Raw genomic sequence first — 20,307 nt, forward strand, 5'->3', positions numbered from 1 at the left:
GAAAAAAACTATTTCTTGTGATAAAAACAATGAATATTTTTTTTGTATATTCAACCAATTGTTATTTCATTTCGAAAACTATGCTTTTAAATAGTTTTTAGGTTTCAAACATAATGTTGTGTCTATGCTTTCTTGTTGACTTCTTAGCGAAGTTCAGCTCCACGCTTTTTGTGTTGAAGAATTAGTGGTTGTTGTTTATGCTTTCTTGTTGACTTCACAGCGAAGTTCAGCTCCACACAACATATAATATAACAATTATTTTATGATAAAAAAAAAATTACATTTCATCTGCAATTTCTAAAGCTATTTTTCTCAGAACATTCGTACTACTTAAAGTAAGGGAAATAAACTGTTTTCTATAATAAAAACTATAAGTTTTTATTTTTATATTGACTGAAATGCTATTTACTTTCGAACACTTCTTTCGTACACAAATTTAAAAAAGAAAAACTTACCTGACTGTGAGTTCAAATGTAAACCAAATAATACATAACGTTTCTATAAGGAAGAAAGGATCTGTGATGTCAGGCACCTCGTCTTCCTCGATTTTTGTGCCATTTGTTGTTGTATTGAACACCTGTTAATTTGAGATATAAGAAAATTATGTTAACAACTTATCTTTAGAAACAAAAGTAAGCATAAAGAAACACTTAATTAGCGTAAAAGCATTTACAGAGTCTTATAATGGATGAGAGAAATAAATAAGGATGTGATAATTTATGAATATTCAAAAGTATGTGGGAAAACTTTGGTGAAGGTAAAATAATCTTTACAGAAATAATTATTTTTCAAGCAAGGGTAGGCGTATCGACTGATAAATCAATGTTTTCCCATAAGGTTATTTGAGGAGTATTTATAATTTGTGAGTATTTTAATAAGGCACTATATTGAACATTTTTTAAAGTGGCTTTTACTCGTAAATAATATACATCTCAACATTATGAATAAAAGCTTTCAACAAATTATTTAATACTTTCCCATATTGGTTAAAAAAAAGGATGATAAGAGCTTTACACAAAAATATTTTACTTTTTACAACTTAATGTCAAAAGGATAAGTGCACTGTGGGCAATCTTTTTTTATTTTTCATAGGTTTACACCTAAATATTTAATAGATGTACAATTTTCGAAATCAAATTTTAAAGAGTATTTATATTTTATAATTCCGTTAATAGTTACTAAGCTTTTTTAGCTATAAACATTAAATAGAATGTAAACTGGTTTGAGAGCTTTTAAGTAGCGTAGAAAACTCAAAGAAAGTCGCTAAATATAAAGAAATTGATAGCTTTGCAGTCAGTGAGCAATAAAGAAGCTATAGAGCGATACTTGATGAAGTAACGATACAAATTTAAACACTCAATATTATTTTAATGAGAGTTAAGACTCAAAAATTATTGGCTAAAACTTAAACAATAATAGCTTAAAATTTTGATTTTGTTTTTTGCAAAAAGTTTTCATGAAGCTTTGAATTTGAAATAGTAGAAGTATCGAAAGTGATAAAAAGTTCGATTCGACGAAGAACCTTAATAAATCTTTCAACTTGGGATATTAAAAATAATAAAAAATGAGGTTAGTTCACATACAATAGTTTGCTGGTAAGTGGAGCTTTTCGCATACGAATCTTCACGAAATTTTTAAGTTTGGAGCTTCCAAATACTGAAAATTACATTTAAGCTTTCACCTGTCATTTTTTAATACTGAAATGCTTGTAGGCTTAGCTTTTCATCTACGAATCTTTATGAAGCTTTCGAGTTGATAGATTTCAAATCAAGGAAATGAGTTTAAACTTTTCACCTTCAATTTTTTATCACTGAAATAAGCTTATACTGGAGAATTACTTGCTAGCTGAGCTTTTGAAATAATAACTATGCTTTTTGAAAGCAGAGACTAATTTTGATTCATAATTTACTAACTTTTATAAAGTTCAAACCAGTATACACTCTAAATTTTTGCGCTGGCATTACATTACAGGCGGCATAATTATATGTAGACCACATTTATAGATTATCAAAAGGCTTTTGGTTGGAGCACACTGAGATACAACACCGAACAACTAGTTAGTATAATGAATAAAAAAGTAGTATTTTGCCAAAAAAAATTATCCAACCCGTTCCTGGAGCTTTTCGTTTCGAATTTGACATCAAGTTGCAAAAATGCGCGCAAAAAGCAAAGAAAATATAAACAAAGGCAGATGTAGTAAAATGTTTGTGTTAATGTTACCAATAGAGAAGTGAAAAAAGAAAGAAAAACACATAAAAAGATGACAAATCAGAGCTTTTTCACATTTGAGAATAAAGCTTTTGTTTTATATAAAAAAGGCTTTAAAAGTATAAAGCTTCAGTTTTGTAATAAAAGCTTATGTATAAATAAAGCATGATTTTAGTTCTATAATAAAACCTTGTAACATTCAAAAACTTTTTTTTATAATTTTTAAATTAAAATTAAGTATTTGGAGTATCTAAGTTGTCTAAAAATATTTAGCAAATGCAAAAAATAAAAAATTATTAACTTATTTTACATCCTTCACTTTCATCAATGTTTTTTCACGTTTTTTATAAAATCTTTCGCTTTTTACAACCAAGCTTTTAAAGGCTTTGTATAAAAAAACGTTGTTTTTACGATTTTAGTTTTATAATGAAAGTTTTAATATAAATGAAAGCTTATTGTTATGGTTTTCAATAAAGCATTCTGAATGTAAAAGTTTCTCAAAAATGCTCCGAAAATTTAAAAACTAAATAATTATCGTATTGAAATTTAATCAATTATCTTAGAGCTTTCACTTGTATTCATAGGTTTTCATCGTTTTTCAAAAATCCTTAATTTCTTATTGCAATATAACAAAGCTTTAAAAACCTTCCTTTGTGAAAAAGCTCAATTTTATCAAAATAGTTTTACAAATTGGTTAACATAATTGTTGCACTCACCTTGTAATGCTTAAATTCGGGTAATGTTTCTAGACAAAATATAACAATTGATAGCAATATAACAAATACACTAATTATGGCTACAACTCTGGCGGCTTGCGAACTCTCCGGGTACTCGAAAAGTAACCAGACTTTTCTTTGATTCTCATTCTCCGGCAATGGTCTTTCCTCTTCTTTAATAAAGCCTTCATCCTCTCTGTGGCGGTTGCACGAGTAGTTTTGTTGTGGTAGAAGTGGGGGTTTGAAAGATATTTGGAAAAGCAAGTGTGTGTTATTTAGTATTTTTACTTATATAAACGTGTAATGTTAATTTTTTTAAGAAACAACAAACAATTTACAATAAAATTTATTAATATTTTTTTTTACGAAAAACACAATAATTCAATTCATTTAATACCGGCGATGACTTCAATCACTGTAGCTTCGAATAGATTACTCAAAAGTTCAAGAAAAATAGTTACGTATATCAACAACAATTCTACTTTAATAAAACTAAACGAAGATTTCAAAAAAGATTTATCTTCGTGAATGCACGAGTGTACGTAAATAGTTGTAAATAATACTTAAGAAATATATATATATATATATATACTATATTCAATATATAAATAAAAATAAAACATTCAAGTTGAATTAGAAACGGAAGCACACAATAATTAAACCAACGGCCATGTTGCCAACCAATTTTCTTAGCGCTTAACGGTGTACACAGCAGCAGCAGTGGTGAAAAGTGGCTTCATTGGCTATGACGGTTTGTGTCTCGGGTGAATTCAATAGTTTAGAGCGTGTATTCGAGCACTTCTGTACAAGTCGGTGCCGGCAACGTTGTTTTTACGGCCGTCTTACTGCTGGAGTAGTAGTAAAGTTTTGGGCGGAAACTTTATGCTCTTAATGTAAGCCTGTTGTACTACAAAGTGTTGGCGGCTACATACTACTAGATACATATAAATGCTGTGTGTGTGTGTGTGTGTGTATCGTGGAGTGTTCGTGGATGTGTATGAGTGACGTTTTGTTGTTAGCTTTTTGGTGATCGTCGCACTTGTTTTGGTGGAATTCGCATTTCATTTTTAAATGGAATTTTGTTTTTGTTTACATTTAGCTTGCAGCATTGGCGCATGCGTGTGCGTGCCACGGTACCGGCCACATACTTCCCCCATGCCGTATGCACAAAATTTTAAGCTGGTGGTCAAGTGATTAACAGTGTCTTGATTTTGGTAATATTTTTTTTTGTTTTCTTTTGCGTTTTCAATTCTGTTCAGCAGCATTCAAAGATTTCCACTTTGCCGATAGCGTTTAGTTTAGTTAATATTCGTATGCAATTTATTTTTAGTTCAACAGCAACTTTTAGAAACAATAAAACATCAATTTGATTCAATCAATTTTGTGTTTTGTTTTCTTTAATTTCATACAACAGCAATTTTAAGGAACAACAACAGCAATAACACTAAAAACAATATTTCGTATATATGTACAGTTAAGTTAGATGTATTGAGTGTTCTGTGGTCAGTTATAATATTGAATGAGTTTCGAAAATAAATAAAATGCCCAGTTGGAAATCACACAATGGAGATTGTGGTTAGTCGAGGTTAGGTTGAAGTTAATCAAACTATGTCTAACTTTTGTAACTTTATTCGTTTCTGACATCTCCAAAACCAAAATTTAGAAACCACATTCATTGAAATTTTTATATAGAATTTAGAAAAGGACTATTTTTTCAGACTCTAGTTCATTACCACTACACTAGTCTTTTATTTATTATATCTTATAAAATTTGTCCCGTACAGCCAAAAAGAAGAATATGTTCACGTCTATATAATAATAAATTGTAAACTAGATCAGATTCGCACTAAATTTATTTCTAAGATTTCAATGACTTCAAAGACTTTCGAAAAATTTGTTTCATAATTGTGCTTTTTTTTTCAAATTTGGTTTTTTCAAAACATGCACTGTTACAGAATACAGCACTTGTCATATAAATAATTTATTCACGATAGTCAACGAGGATAGCAGATGGCAGATGAAGAGCTCGAGTTGCCACGAGAAATAAGAGTGATTCTTGTGCAGTTTCGTTCTGAATAATATAGCATGTTAAACTCTTACTTATCCAGAATAGACCTTGACATATCAAACATATGTCCGGCGTGTAATGAGTACCTGCAAGATACTAGCCACCTCTTTACATGCCCTACTAATCTTTCACTTCAGAGACCCTTCTACCTTTGATTTGAACCCGTCGAAACAGCACGTTTCTGGGTGTACCGTTGGATGGCGTCAATAAAAGCTTATCTAATCCTTACCATTTTATCGACGTTTTGCAACAACAACAACTATAAAATTGAAATAGTAGACAAATTGTGGTTAAAAAAATTGTCATAGCTTAAGAAATATAACTAAGGATATCAGAATTTCTTACATCCCACCAAAAAAATTGTTATATCCGTGTACACCCGTTGAAAATTTTACAACTATCCCTATTCTCGTAAAATACAAAAATAAAGTTGTCTATGACAGTCAAACTTTAATTATTTACTGTAAGATTACGTTGGCTGAGATAGAGTAGAGAATCCATTTGACGTTGATCAGAATTAATTTTGGTAAAAGATCGAGAGGTGTTTTCAAGCAATACTTTTTTACAGACCACTGTGCTTTAGGTTAAATTTTAACTTTTTTCAGAAATTATCAAATTATACGTCACTATATTTCATATAACATTAGATCAGAAACAGAAATGAACTTTTATTGTGACGAAACCTCTTGTTCTTATCTCTTTCTCTCACTCTACCAAATTTGCAAATCCAGATGGAATAAGATACCTGGTACAAAACTGCAAAAGCCATGTGCGAAAGGGTGGATCGAAAGTACAAAAAATTCCTGTTGGCACTCGATAGAAGAGACTATAGGAACATAATGAGAATACTAACTGATTAGGACTGCGCGATCGAGAAGAGTGCAGGAATCGACAGTGAGGCGGCAAATTCTGTTAAAATTCGCGTCAAGCGTAGGCATCCTAAAGGATGACTACTCGTCTTGGACCTAGAAACTGAACTTAATATGGTATTGCAAAGGACCGAAACTGGTCAATGCATTGCTTATTGACCTACCAGACTAATTTAACCTAACCTAACTGTTATTGTCGCTAATGCGGGGTAATCAAGAAAAATGCATTGAGATAATTCTATTTCGTGTTCTTCTAAACATCTTTTGCAATTGGCACTAGCTATTCTTGCTGAAAACAAAATGTTTGCTGATTTCCGTGCGATTTACTTTCCTCCAGAAGGATTTTGTGATTGCATAGATAGCGATCATTTACTGACTAAGACTAATAGCCGTTTAATGGTAATCTGTAAGAGGAAAGCGGAGGTCCGATTAATTCCTACTCAGCTAAAATGAGTTTTCTTGACAACTCATCAGCTTTGCGATTTCGTTATGTTCTGAAACCCAAAGTAGTCTTATCCAGAAGTAACCTGACGACGTTGATAGCTGCCTCGAGCGGTACTTGAATATAAGTTCAGTATTGCCATTCTACTATGCGCGTCGATAGTCTCTTCCCTAAGAGGATACGTTCCGGAACAGTACATCAACTGTTGCTTGAATGATGGGAACTTCGGTTTAAAAAAATGCTTTTACCGTCCGAAAGGAAGAATAAAATTGGCATTAATGGATATTTCTTGACACTTCCCCTACTAACCTTCCTCCACAAGCCTTGACCCATCCATAAAAAAGTTCACAGCATCTCGATAGAGTTACTTCTCTTCGTAAGAGTTACAGATAATTTAATTGAAAATTTGACTAATTACAATAGATTCACCTAATGTGTAAGAATTTCTCTCACCGATAAAGATCTTCAATACGCTGTTTTAATAACAAATACCCAGTGAATTTGTTTTAAATTACTTTTATGAGACGTTCATTCCGTGCACTCTGAGATGATCCGTAGTGCAGATGGTATTTATAATTCGGTGATGTTTGAAGTTATTGAATAATTTTATGAGTATTTTAAATATATTACTGCTCAAGATTGCAGCTATGTTAATATGGAAGTATTTATATGACTATATATAAAGAACTACTTCTACTTTCAAAAGAGTGCCTTGGAAGGCGTGAGGAGCCTGCGATATATGTGTATTATTAAAAAATAAACTGCTTACTATAACTTTTATTACTACAATAATTGCTAAGCTATGATTTCATGCAATATATTACATAATTTTTCCAACTGGGCTGTATATATTTAAATTTATCAGTGTAAAGGAAAAGTTTATAAAAAATGAAATAAATTTTATAAACAAAATTGTTTTTCAAAAAGTGTTTTGCGCTGTACAGTTATTGTGTATACAAGTCTACATGAAAAACCATATTTGTTATTTAAATTCATTCAGCATTAACATTCCAATTAAGTAAATCATCTACGCAACAGCTTTTTAACCAATTATTTATGCATATTATTATAACTTTTTTTTTGTTAATAATAATAACGATTTTAACCAAAAAAAATATTTCTTGCTTTGTTAGTTTGGTAATTTTCTTACCTGAATTTATTAATTGCTTGATCACCTAATTCATAAAATTTTATTTCTTCACTAAATACGTCTAAAGGGACATTGACCGGTCTCCGCAGTCGACCACCTAGATGAGGGAGTTTATTTATTGTTATAGAAATTATAAAAGCATGACGAAGGTATACAAATGAACGAGATCGTTAAAACAAATGAAAATACACATTTAATGTATATAAAATATTATGATTAAAGTACAAGACATTGTTGAGTGATTGAGGGTGATTGTTGAATGGCAAGTTATGTGTGTGTTTGGTGCACGTGATTGTGTTTTGTACGATGAATTGGGGTAGAAGAGAAGAGCAGAAATATACATGTTAATATATATTTTTAAAAATATTGAATTTTATAAAACACGGAATAAACAAAAACTAACGATTTCTTTGTATATTTTATACTCAGACCAATAATACAAATATTTACTTTAATATATGTGTATACCGAATTGTCAGACGTGCTTTATTTTTCTTTCTTCATTGAGAAACAGGAGATAGTATCGATAAAAGAGGGTCACAGGAGTTTAGAAAGTCAGGATACATTTTCTTAGGAATTAATAATTCGAAAAGTATTCAATTACGGTTCAGTTATCCAACCAAGAAATAGTTTGTATAGCATTGGTGGATTTAGAAAACGATAATACTGCGTGTGCCGAAGCAATAATGGTGCTGAATATTCACTGCAAGTATTATGCGGAACTGGTTGGACTAGGACGTGATACAAATGGGAACTTAAGACGCCTCTCTATACCTGCTCTTCAGCCGTTTTTACATATATTCAGCTCTTAATGGGTCGTCTACTTTCGCCTTTTTTGCATATTTCTGAAACGCCCATTTTTTAAATATTGTGGGCAAACCAATAGTACTTAGACTTAGACTTTTTCATTTAAATTTCGCGCGAAAGCCCATATTTTTTTCCCATGTTGGTATGACTGTCAGTATCATCTGTGCCAAATTCATAACAAAATAATCATTACTGATTAGTATACGCTTGTCTTTCTGAATCACATTAAGTGCATTCGGCGATTTTTATGACGAGTCCAATTAGTCAACAAAGAAGTTCCATTAAATTTTGTGTGCAGAATCAAATTTCTGGTGCCGAAATGTTCAAAACGCACCACCTTCAGTGGTAATTGTTCGTCGCGAACAAGTGGTTTTGATTGTTAAAAATATTTCAGAGGGTCGAGAATGCTTTGACGACTAACCACGACCGGGACGACCGTTAACATCAACTGTTGGCATAACACGTCAATAAAATAAAGGAAGTGGTGCTTGTTAATTGACTATTAACCGTCAGAGATTCTATTGTCATCGTTGGAATATCGGAAGAGACCATTTGGGCCTTAAAAAAAATGCATGATTGGTTCCGAAATCAATTCGAAAAACATTCGACGCGTTAACGCCTGTAAAAAATGCTTTCCAACTACCAAGATGTCATGAAAAGTCTTCGGTCGAATATCGTGGTAAAACCATGTCAAAGTAGGTCAAGAATCCAGGTTATATTGACAGTTTTCTTCTAGTTATCACAAGGCTTCAATATAATATTTTTATATTCAGGAACAGTATAATGAAATAGAGCCGTCTGGTAAGTTGCTGGTGTATGTTGATCACGTCAATACCTTATGACTAATCTTCTGAATTTTCAATCGATGGCGATGGGGATGAGACGTGTCAACAAAGCGGCGGTGGCCGATGAAATGCCGGCCGAGCTATTCAAACAAGGCGGCGAAGAACTGAAAAGGAGCATGCATCAGCTTCTTTTGTAGAATATGGTGGGACAAAAGCAAACCGGCTTTTGGGATTTAAGTCCGCGCTAACTACAATGGGATAAGCCTCGTCAACATCGCGTATAAATTTTCATCGAGCGTATTGTGTGAAAGATTAAAATCCACCGTCAACAAACCTTACCAGTGTGGTTTCAGGTCTGGAAAATCAACAACTGACCAGATCTTCGCCAAATCTTGGAAATGACTCTTGAAAAGAGAATCGACACATACGTGTCGATTTCAAATCTGCTTTTGACGCACGAAAAGGAGCTGACTTTATGCCGCGTTGTCTGAAATTGTTATCCCCGTGAAACTAATACTAAATCGGGAAGGACCTTCCTGAGTCGGTCGACACCGGTTTTCAGACAAGGCAACATCCTATCGTGTGACTTCTTCAATCTATTGTTAGGGAAGATAATTCGTTTTCGAGAGAAAGGTTCTGCGGAAGATATGTGGTCCTTTGTGCATAGGCAATGGCGAGTACCGCAGTCGATTCAATGATGGCCTGTACGAGGTATACGTGACATTGACATAGTTCAGTGAATTAAGAGACAGTGATTACGCTGCTTAGGCCATGTCGTCCGAATGTATGAAAACACTCCACCTCTGACAGTACTGGACGTAGTACCCGTTGAGAAAAGCAGAGGAAAAAGAAGACCTCCCCTCCGTTAGATTATCAGCTGAAAATACTTAGTGGGCTATTGTTAGGTAAGGCCCTCTATCAATAATATAAATTGTAAGAGACCAAGATACACATAATCGACGAAAATGTTATGGACTTTTAGCAACGGAAATGACGAATATTAAATATGATAGAATTATCAGCTATACCGAAAATAGACAGCATATAATCGGATAACTAACCATACAGCGTTAGAAATATAAAAATAAAAATATAAAAACTCCATGTTGTCTAGTAAGTTTAACGTACGATATATCTACTATAGATACATACAAATAAGTTTGTAATATGTATACTATATAAATACAAAAAAACAACAACAACAATGAATTACAACAAATATAGTCCAGTTTTACAACACTTACCACTTTGATAATAGTATAAAATTGCATCGAAGCTCGGCCGACTACGGTCAAAAAAATATTCATTTCTAAGCGGGTCAAAGTACCGTAATCGCCGAGCTGGATCCCCCAGCAGTGTGTCCGGAAATTGATTTAACGTTCGTAATTGTGTTTCGAACCTTAACCCGCTTACCTGCAAAACAAAGTTTGAGTAGAAGAGACAAAATGGAAAGCAAAGCGAAATATGTGAAAAGCAAATGGAAGTGAGTTAATTTATTAGAGAAACCTAAGAGTATTTGGTTGATTAGAAAGTGTGTCAAATGCGTACAAAGTAAACATATTTTTTTGTTTTATTTTTTAATTTGTCACACTATATATCGCAGTATATTCAATAAATTTCTAAAATTTTTACTTTTTAATAATTCTCTCACGGAGTACTTACATTTATAACGACTCTCTCGCAAAAATCATGATCATGAGGAATGGGTTCAAAGTGTTGTGGCCCCCCACCATACCCATGACCTGCCCCCCCTTCTTCGTCTTGACTGCTTAATTTGGGTAAAGACCTGTAAGTAAAATAAATGAAATGAAAAATTATTATTAAAAATATTTTCTAATATTATTGCATAATATATAAATTGTAAAATATTATTTTAGTATATAAGAAAAAATATTAATATTAAATTAAACGACTATCAATATTGAATTAACTTTCACTTGTTGTTTGATTGAATTTGTCTCATCTTAAACTTTTCCATTTTATTATGGCATTGCGTTTGTTGTTGCATGTTTAGCATTACCACTTACTTTTAAACAAGCTCGTGGATTTTCACTGCGACCTTTCATGCTGAATAGCTGTTGGCACAGTTTCCACTATCGCTTGCCAAGCAGCGATTTCCTTACATTTAGCACTTCAATAAATGTACAATTAAGCGAAAATTTTTATGTTCGCGTTGAAAGTGTAATTGAAAGCATTTTTTGTGTTAAAATACTATATTTATTATATTTTTTGGCAAATTCTGCCTTCATCGCATAATGCTATCGCTTTCGCGTCCATTGTGGCTAAAAAATGATCGATTTGGCTTAAATGCCAAGTTTTGGTTCAAATGTTTCTGGGATTAAAAATTTTAAAAGTTTTATTTAAAAAGTGAATATTGTATCCAACAGTAGCATAAAATAATCGATGAGTGTTTATAAATCGATTTATCGATCTAGTAAATACAATTCAATAAATATAAAGATAAATGGCACTTCTGCTTGCGCACTTCCCAGAGACCGTTTGCGTTGACCAGCTTCCACCAAGGGTTGCACATAGACCAGATAGCTCACTAAACTCAGTCACTGCAGACTCAATCAAGTGGGCACTGGCCTCCTTCTCGAACTGGCCTTGCGATGGCGGATATCCAAATCTTTCAGGCCAATTATTCTTACTTCCATCCGTTGAAGCATGGATGTAAAAGATTGTACACAACTACAAGTATATAAGATCGAAGGCGCTAAAAATCGCACCTGCTCTTACCAACTCGCGGTTGAACTTCATTACTATCAGCGTCCCTTGCAAGCGTCATCAAGACACTGGATGAAAGGTATGTGGCGACTTCAGTATGACGATGGATAGCGGCTGTACTGCGTACTAGAATAGGTGAAACCACTGTGGGGGAGAATAAGATTCGTCTTGGTACTACGAGCGGCTACCCACAGGGTGGAGTTCTAACCCTCCTACTATGGAGCCACCCTAATTTTGAGCTCCTTGAGTTGCTCAGAAACAATGGGATTCAGTGTCTTGGGTATGCCGATGACTTTATCATAATGGCACGACGAAAATTTGAGAATACTTTGTGCGTGATTGTTCAAAGGGGCTTAAGTTATTTCTTTTGTAAAGCGAAGATCTCTTCAGGGCTTGAGGCCCCTAACACTCAACCGTACGGTGGAATAGTCACGGTATTAACACTGTCCAGAGTCAGCAAGACACTCATGATATACAGACGGGAGATCCTGGGACTGGACCATATGTGATATAGGAGAGGGTACAATCGACCATAGTTCACATAGTTGCAAAGCCTCAATTATTTTCTATCTTCAATCTATTCGTCAAGATTCATTAATATTAGGTCAATAGTTGCAGTAGTTGTGAAGTATAGGCGAATTGGTTTTTCAATACCATTTTAAAATGGTTTAGTTTTCCACAGTTAAATCAAATACTTAGGTTACTTAGATTACATGAAGATTGCCATGGTGGCTTAGTAACAATTCTAAAAATATGTCCACTACTAGAATAGGAAATATTTGTTAATCTGGTATATTCTTCATCCAAAAATTAACTGTAATATATATTCACATATATTTTGTTAATTGAAAAATGATCAAATTATAGTTCCTAATGAGATATGTATGTATGTACAAGTATATAGTGGTAATTGAAGTGATTTGTTCAAATTTATACAATTATCAGTTAATTTCTACTCAAGAGGAAATTGATTAGTATTGAAAACGTTCAACAGCAATTGTGATGAAATGGAAATATTTAACGGATTTTCTTGTCATCTCAAATCACTGTTAGCTGGAGCTGCCCTTATCGTTTTCTATGCTCATATGTATCGTCTCTGAAATTGAAATGATTACAAAAGTGGCCAAAGGCTTTTAAAAGATATTGCTTTCAATTGATTCCGACTAAAGATATTTTGCTATATTTTGATATTTGAGATACTAAAAAACGACAAAACTCGTCATCAAAAGTCTTACTTTTTCGATCATCACCTGAAAAACATATAAAGATCGTGTGAAAATTGTGTGTTCGAAGAAACAAGTGCAAATGATTTCTTAAAGAACTTTTATTTGGTATTATTTTGCAGATGGAAATCAAACAATATTATTATTTTGTTGAAAGAAAGTCAAAGAAATTTCTTGCCTGGATGACTATAAGAAGTTTTATAGGTCTTTACTTGCATAAATGAACCTTGCACCAACTTAAGAATTATGTTAAAATATCCTTCTTATCAAATGTAGGCAGACGGAGACTACGCGAAGATAGTTCAGAAAGCTAACAGCAATTGCACATGAAAAATTATTAAACTTCGCCATTACAAATGCGATTTCATCAAAGAGAAAAAGATGAAATTAACGAATATTAAACAAACTTGTATTAACATCTACCAATTATTTTGTTTTATGGAAAATTTTCTGATGGTTATCTGATCAGCCTTGTAAACTTCCTTCCTAATTTATTAAGTTATGCGGTTATATTTATGAGCGAGTTGCTAACAAGAAACTCAAAATCAAACACAAACACACATACATACAAATTTATATTGGTATATGTACATAAGTATGCATGTGTACGTTGATAATCATCCATAAATAAATAACCTTCTTAAATCGTTCAGTTGCGATCAAGGCGACGGAGAAAACTAATCCAATATTTGCCATCAAATTACTTCGAAGGACAGCGAAGATGACGAGTTGATGAAGTAGAAAGGAAAGAGCAATACGAAGAAAATGTGAACAGCAGTGAAGCATTGCAGCGCCACACCAATACACACGCAGGAAAATGCAAGCGTGTGAGTGTGAGGAAACATCTTATTAAAAACGCTTGCCCCAGAGAAGCGAGGACGGAGAGAAGAGGGGTGCAGTCGGCGAATGATGTAATGTGCCTATTGGTATGAGTGTACATACACACACATTTACAAACATATAAAAGCACATGCATGTGAGAGTGTTTATGTGCACATAAGCCGCCAGCAACTTATAAGCAGCTCCTTCAAATAGTTAAGTCGAACAAAATTATGCGAGGCTTGCACTTTCAAGGCCCAGTGCCTTTGCGAACATACGACTACATGCTGTACCTCACACCCCGGCACTGAAGTTAGAAGGTTCTGCGGCTGTTTGCCAACAGCCTTGAGTGAATGCCACAAAAGCTGAGAAAACAAAAATAAATAAATTGAAAATTGAATATTATTTGTGTGTGTGCTAACAAACAGAAAGTTTTGCAAAATCAAATTACACATAAATGCAGCGATTGCACCCGAGGCATCATTGCTCGCGCTGCAGGCGCTCAATGAATGAACACAGTTAGCGCCTTTACTTCTACTCATCAACGGTTGTCGTTTTATTGTCACTGTCTTGTCTTCGTCGTTTAGCGGCGATTGAAGGAAACTTCAATGAAATCAAATCAAACAAACAAACTTATGCCGTGAACGCAAGCGTTGTGGGAAGGGGACTTTGCAGTGCAGGTGGGTATGTATGTATGTATGGGTAAAGAAAGTCGATACGAATAATGAATGCAAAGGAAATGACGTCAGCATGACGTGTCGGCAGCGGAAATGTCTTGTCCATGGGTGAAGTCAACAGCGACGCTGCTGTTAGATAGCCAACTGCAGCGCAGAGTGAAGAACAAGGAATGACCGAGTTAACGGCATAGCATTGTGTACTGTGGACATAAAACAGCATACACTTGTGTATGTATGGTATATACTCGACTTTTTGTTAATGGAAAGAGAATATACTACAAGATAGGTAAAAGTTCATTAATGTCGCTATTTGGTCGAAGAGGTAAGAACGAGGCAGCTGGGCTCTAAATTATCTCTAAGCTCACGAGAAAATATATCGGGTAGTCAAAAAAGTCTTTTCGTATTTCTAACCAAACTTCAATTTATTTTTGTTTATATTTACCATGAAACAAACTTTAATAAATCAAATATGTTCCATTTTGGTGGACCACTTTTGGCCATTTTTCCGCTGGAGACATTATTTCATCAGTGTAAAGCTTTTCTGGTTTGTCGGCGATAAACAGCGACAATTAATTTCCACAGGCTTATTTTGAAACGAACTTAACTGCATTAAGGGAGTTCTGCATTGACCCAAACAAATGGTAGTCTGTAAATGTAGAATTAATCGGTCAACAAGGCTGGAGCAGCTCTTAGTGAATGATTCCTTTCAAATCCTACCAAATACTCAGCATAACTTTTCGAGGCGTCAATCTGAGCATTGACCATTTATTGACACATTGATCTTTTTCTCACATTATTGTCGTATTTTATCCACTTTTCGTCTCCTGTTATCATTCGTTTCAGAAATTGTTCGATTTCATTTCGTTTCAGTACATAATCGAGCTTCTCATTCATTCATTTTTGAAAAGCTGTATCTTTTTTTTCAACTCTTCGTATATATGAACGACTGCAACGACAGCTACTGACAAAATACGAAAAGGCTTTTTCGACTACCAAATATTATCATAACTGTCCTACATTGCTTAAATATATATAGTATTTAAACCTAAAAATAAAACATTTACCTAGCCAATTTCTTCCTTCACTTCTGCTCAAAAACAAACTTACAGCTTTCAATAAAACAAACACATACACACACCTTAAACACTCTCATTTCCATATTCAACACAACTCGCTGCATATGCGCTTAGCTCAAGGCATCAAAGGATCATCAACAATAAATTTGATTAAAATAGCAATAAATCGAATTTGGGGCACATGATGCTTGCTGCTTGCTTCCATATGGCTGGGCATACAAATTTCACTTTTCATTGTTCCAGCACATTTGCAGGCTTTTGTGCGAGCCATTTCAATGCTTAATTTCCCAAGCGCATTGCTTTTGTAATGTTTCGTTCAAGGATTAATAAAAAAGAAGTCCTTAATTTTATTGATGCACAGGCAAAAGGGTTGTAAGTGTGGTTATTCTTGTTGTTTATTTTTAATAGTATGAGTCACTTATATACGGAGGTTGATGTGTTGAGTACATAGTATGATATATAAGTATGTCAATATTTAGATCGATTTCTTCCTTTGAAGAGATGATAATGATTTTCCTAAAAATGGATATAGACTGGGTTCCAAGTTTTATAAGTATCTGAGAAACTGAGGTGGGGCAGTTATGTCTTTTTAGGGTATACTACAAAATATATGGATTAAAAATGGTACCCTCTCATTGAAAAACAATTAAATGTTTCATCTGACTGGTAAAGGGTTTCCCAAAATTAACGCAAAACTGAAATGAATTACAGGATGTCCTAAAAATTAAAGCAATATTTAAATTTACCGGCATTTATATAGTAAGGTGTTGACAACTCCAACAAAAAAATAAAAAATAATAATAAAATAAAATAAAAAATAAAATAAAATAAAAAATAAAAAATCAAATATTTCAAAAATTATGAAATCTTGGCGTCGGCAGTTCGAAAAGTTCATACAAAATCTGGTCGCTTAACTTCTTTAGTAGTGAAAATTAATTGAATTGGCGGCAAATTTAAATCTTGCGATAATTTTAAGATAGTATACCTCAGTATGAAGTTTGCACATAAAGTGAAAGTTACGTATACGCTTTGTTGAACATAGTCGAACTGCAGGAAAATCTGCGAAAAAAGATGTCTGACGACAAGGACGATTTTTGTGCTTAAAATTATCTTAAATTCAGAGTGGACTAAGAAGTATTCAAAATTTTCATTCTTTGTAAATATGTGGCTTTACAAAAAAATCACGAGTGGTTTAAAAAGTGGAATTCCTTCGTTCAATATCAATTGACAAAAATTTCAAGTCTTTCAGCCGTTCCGGGAAACTTTCCTCAATGTACATATCGTCACCTAAAATGCAACGTATTATAAAAAAAATTGAAATTGAGTTTTTCATTGCTTACGATTCACTACGTCATATAACATATACATATGTAACATAAAATTTTCGGCTTCCGCTGTTAGATAACGGACTTTTCAATAAGAACGCTACAAAAGTAGACCAAAAAGGGCAGAAGACTGTGCCATATTTTTTCCATCCTTAAAATTTCATCGTTTAAAAATAAACGCTTAAACAACGAGTCGAAATTATTAAAATTCCTACCGAAATTCGGAGTCAGTGGCTCCAACTTTAACGGCGCTGCGGCCAACTTATGGTCTTCATAATCATCCTGTTATAACAACAATTGATCATCTAGTGGAATAGTGAATATACAGGCATAGTAGTATCGAGACCGAAATCAGTCTTTCACACTTCGTTCTCAAGTTGTAGGTTGCTCTGTGATGTCGTTGTGACGAATTTTGCGCAAATGTTTGCCGACATCCTTACAAGATCAAATTGACGCAAAAACTGAAGCCGCTTGACCATGAGAAACTTCGTTTGGTCGTGAATTGAGCTGAGCACCAACTTCAAAATGATCCGGATTTTCATCTAAAAATCATCTTCAGGGGTGGGACTCATACATAAGCAAAATGTGCGTTATTGGTTATTCAGCAATCCACACTTACTCCATGAGTCACCATTGTATTACGGAAAGATTACGGTTTAGAGCGAATTAAAGGCCCGTGGCGTCATTGGGTCGTACTTCTTTCGTGATGATCAAAACCGGCACGTTACTGTGAATGGGAATTCACATGTCACATGTATTTTATAATTAAAAGAGGGACCGCAATATTTTTGGTATCAATATTTATTGTGAGCTTTCTGTGAGTTATCTCATTTAGCTAAATATTTGATGCATACCATGGAAAAATATCATATTTATTATATGTTGTAAGTATATTTATGCATTTGTTTTTATCCTGCGTCATAGAAAGTCCATGGCTGTGCATTTTCTTGCACTCCGGACCATCAATCGCTTGGGAGCTGTGCTCGAAAGCCGACAACAAAACAGTTTGCGGACAAGCACAATAATGGCATATCACTGCAATAAGAGGACATGCTAATAATACAGGCACACATACATACATAATGATGTATAATATACATCTATTGCCACAGATATGCGTGTATCCACAGTTGGAGCTGTGAATTTCATTGATGCAGCAGCGCCAAGGTGAACGGACGAGCGTCGAGTGACGTGGAGAGCGCGTGCAGCGCTGTAAATGAAAGCCAAGGTGGCTAAATGCCGCCGCCGCTGTTGCAGACGAAGTGCAAAACAACAGCAGAAAAATGCCTCGTCATGCTGCTGCTTGTTGTTGTGCGCATAGCTAATGTTGCAACAAACACACAGCCACGCACATAAACTATTATAATCGTGTTGCCAACGCCGGTTGCCGAAGTTTTCATTGCAACCCCTTTTGTTGTTGTTATTGCTGTTGTCAGAGCATAATTTTCAGCATACAAACGGTGGCATTTGCCGCTCCTCGTTCATCAGACAAGCGCTTCGGTGTGCGCTGGAGCTTTTGCGCGCATATGCGTGCGTCTGACGAAGTATACAAGGGCGACAACAACAATAACAATACTAAAACCAAAGCTTTTGCAATCGTATTTTCGTTGCGGCAAATGGTTGCATTCAAATTGGGTCAGCAGCAGCAAAGGCGATGGCGGTATTTCAATGCTTGTTGCTGCTTACTCACCACCAACGCCAACAACACCGCTACCACCACATGCCATTTGCAGCATGCACCCTATCCACATACAATATTCATGTTGCGGCTATATATTATACATACTCGTATATTTGTATGTAGTATATGTATACGTGTATGTGTGTGTATATACTTGAATTATGTATATAAATGCGCTGTGACGTCACAGTCGCTTGTAAAGCCGCTTGTTGGGCCATAACCTCGACGCGTTGCATGTCGGCCAAAGTGCCGTCTGAGCTGGCGGAAAGGTGCTGCAACGGCCAGCGTGTTGGTGAACAGTCGCCTGTTGTGTAAGTGTTTGACCTATATTCACTTACTTTGCTATATACACACTGTATACATGCAGTATACATACAAACAAATATACATATATAAATTTAACTGTATAAATATCACATTTGTGCGATTTTGGTACCAGTTTGCTTACAAAAAAAAAAAAAAAAAAAAAAAAAAAAAAAAAAAAAAAAAAAAAAAAAAAAAAAAAAAAAAAAAAAAAAAAAAAAAAAAAAAATACATAAAATGGGGGTCAAAAATTATATAATATATATCGTCACCTGAAATGCAAAATAACGTAACCACATTTTCGGAAATTTACAGTGGCATGAATTAAACACGACATAAAATGGAACATGAGTGAAAAAATGTTGCTTAAAACTGGTTTATATCTGACCGCAGAACCTGAAAATATTGGACATATGTAATATTATGTATGTAATTTGAAGTAGTGAATCATAGTCAATAAGACACTCAATTTCGAATTTTTTGATGATACGTTATTTTGCATTTCAGGTGACGATATGTATTGGTATTCTAGTAACTAGTTTAGTGACGTAATCAAAACTGAGTGCGCAGAATATCTAAGCTACGTTATGTTCCCGTTTTCGCCAGGTTTTTCTGTGCGGGTACTTCAATCAACACATACACGCATATATGTAATCGTATATACTCACAACTTCAGATACTCACACATATGTTTATATGTATTACGCATATATACTCATACTTTATAGTAACTGTATGTATGTATATAACAGTTATTTGGGACAAAATGGGTTGCATTTTTTCGCCGGCATTACTTTTTGTTGCTGTTGCTTCGGCATGACGTCAGTAGAATATATCTATATAGGTGTGTGCTTATATGTGTGCTTTTGAGTCATGCACATACAAACTGAGGTATTGTATTTTACTACTATAAAGCAGTTGTTAGAAAATTTTAAAGTTTTTCAGGTCGTTAAGATAATTGCATGCAGATAATCAAATCGGGTTGCAAATCGTTTAAATAGATTTTATGGAAATTAGATAGAAAAGTAGAGAATGGATTGCTTAGTTTAAGCAAAGAAAATACTATAAGCTGTAACATTTTTTATCATTAAATATTTATTTTATACTTGACATTTTACGCTTCACAAAAACAGTTTAAAAATTACAACTTGATTTTGATCCTTCACTTTGTATGACAGATATATGCTGCAGTAGTTCATTCTAAACAATTTCTTTGAAGATTGTCTACATACAGAATATATGAAGTTTCCTGATGCATTGCAATGATTAAAGCCAACGTTGGTAAAGGACTTATTAAACGCCAGTGGGCCATGGCTGGTAATAACTAATAGTAATGACTAACATTTACTTTCAAAATTTGTTGCTTTGCAAATTTCCATGATCCACATAGACAGCTCACCGGTCATAAAATTTTAGATTTTATATGTATGT

The 20,307-nt window shown here is 34.0% G+C and overlaps 1 protein-coding gene across 3 annotated transcripts in view; it reads right to left on the reverse strand.

The window, feature by feature from the left end:
• Positions 1 to 451: 451 nt before the first annotated feature.
• Positions 452 to 20,307, reverse strand: part of LOC108976120 (potassium voltage-gated channel protein Shaker) — a 354,344-nt gene continuing 334,488 nt past the window's right edge. For all 3 annotated transcript variants that reach the window (XM_018945033.1, XM_018945034.1, XM_018945035.1), the window contains 5 exons: positions 10,708 to 10,831; positions 10,290 to 10,458; positions 7,454 to 7,550; positions 2,925 to 3,120; positions 452 to 577 (listed from right to left, as the gene is read on the reverse strand). In XM_018945033.1, coding sequence (XP_018800578.1) covers positions 452 to 577; positions 2,925 to 3,120; positions 7,454 to 7,550; positions 10,290 to 10,458; positions 10,708 to 10,831 — 712 coding nt within the window. The remainder of the gene's footprint in view (positions 578 to 2,924; positions 3,121 to 7,453; positions 7,551 to 10,289; positions 10,459 to 10,707; positions 10,832 to 20,307) is intronic.

Source organism: Bactrocera latifrons, unplaced genomic scaffold (genome assembly GCF_001853355.1).
Source record: "Bactrocera latifrons isolate USDA-ARS-PBARC rearing strain unplaced genomic scaffold, ASM185335v1 scaffold_73, whole genome shotgun sequence".
NCBI classification, from domain to species: Eukaryota; Metazoa; Arthropoda; class Insecta; order Diptera; family Tephritidae; genus Bactrocera; species Bactrocera latifrons.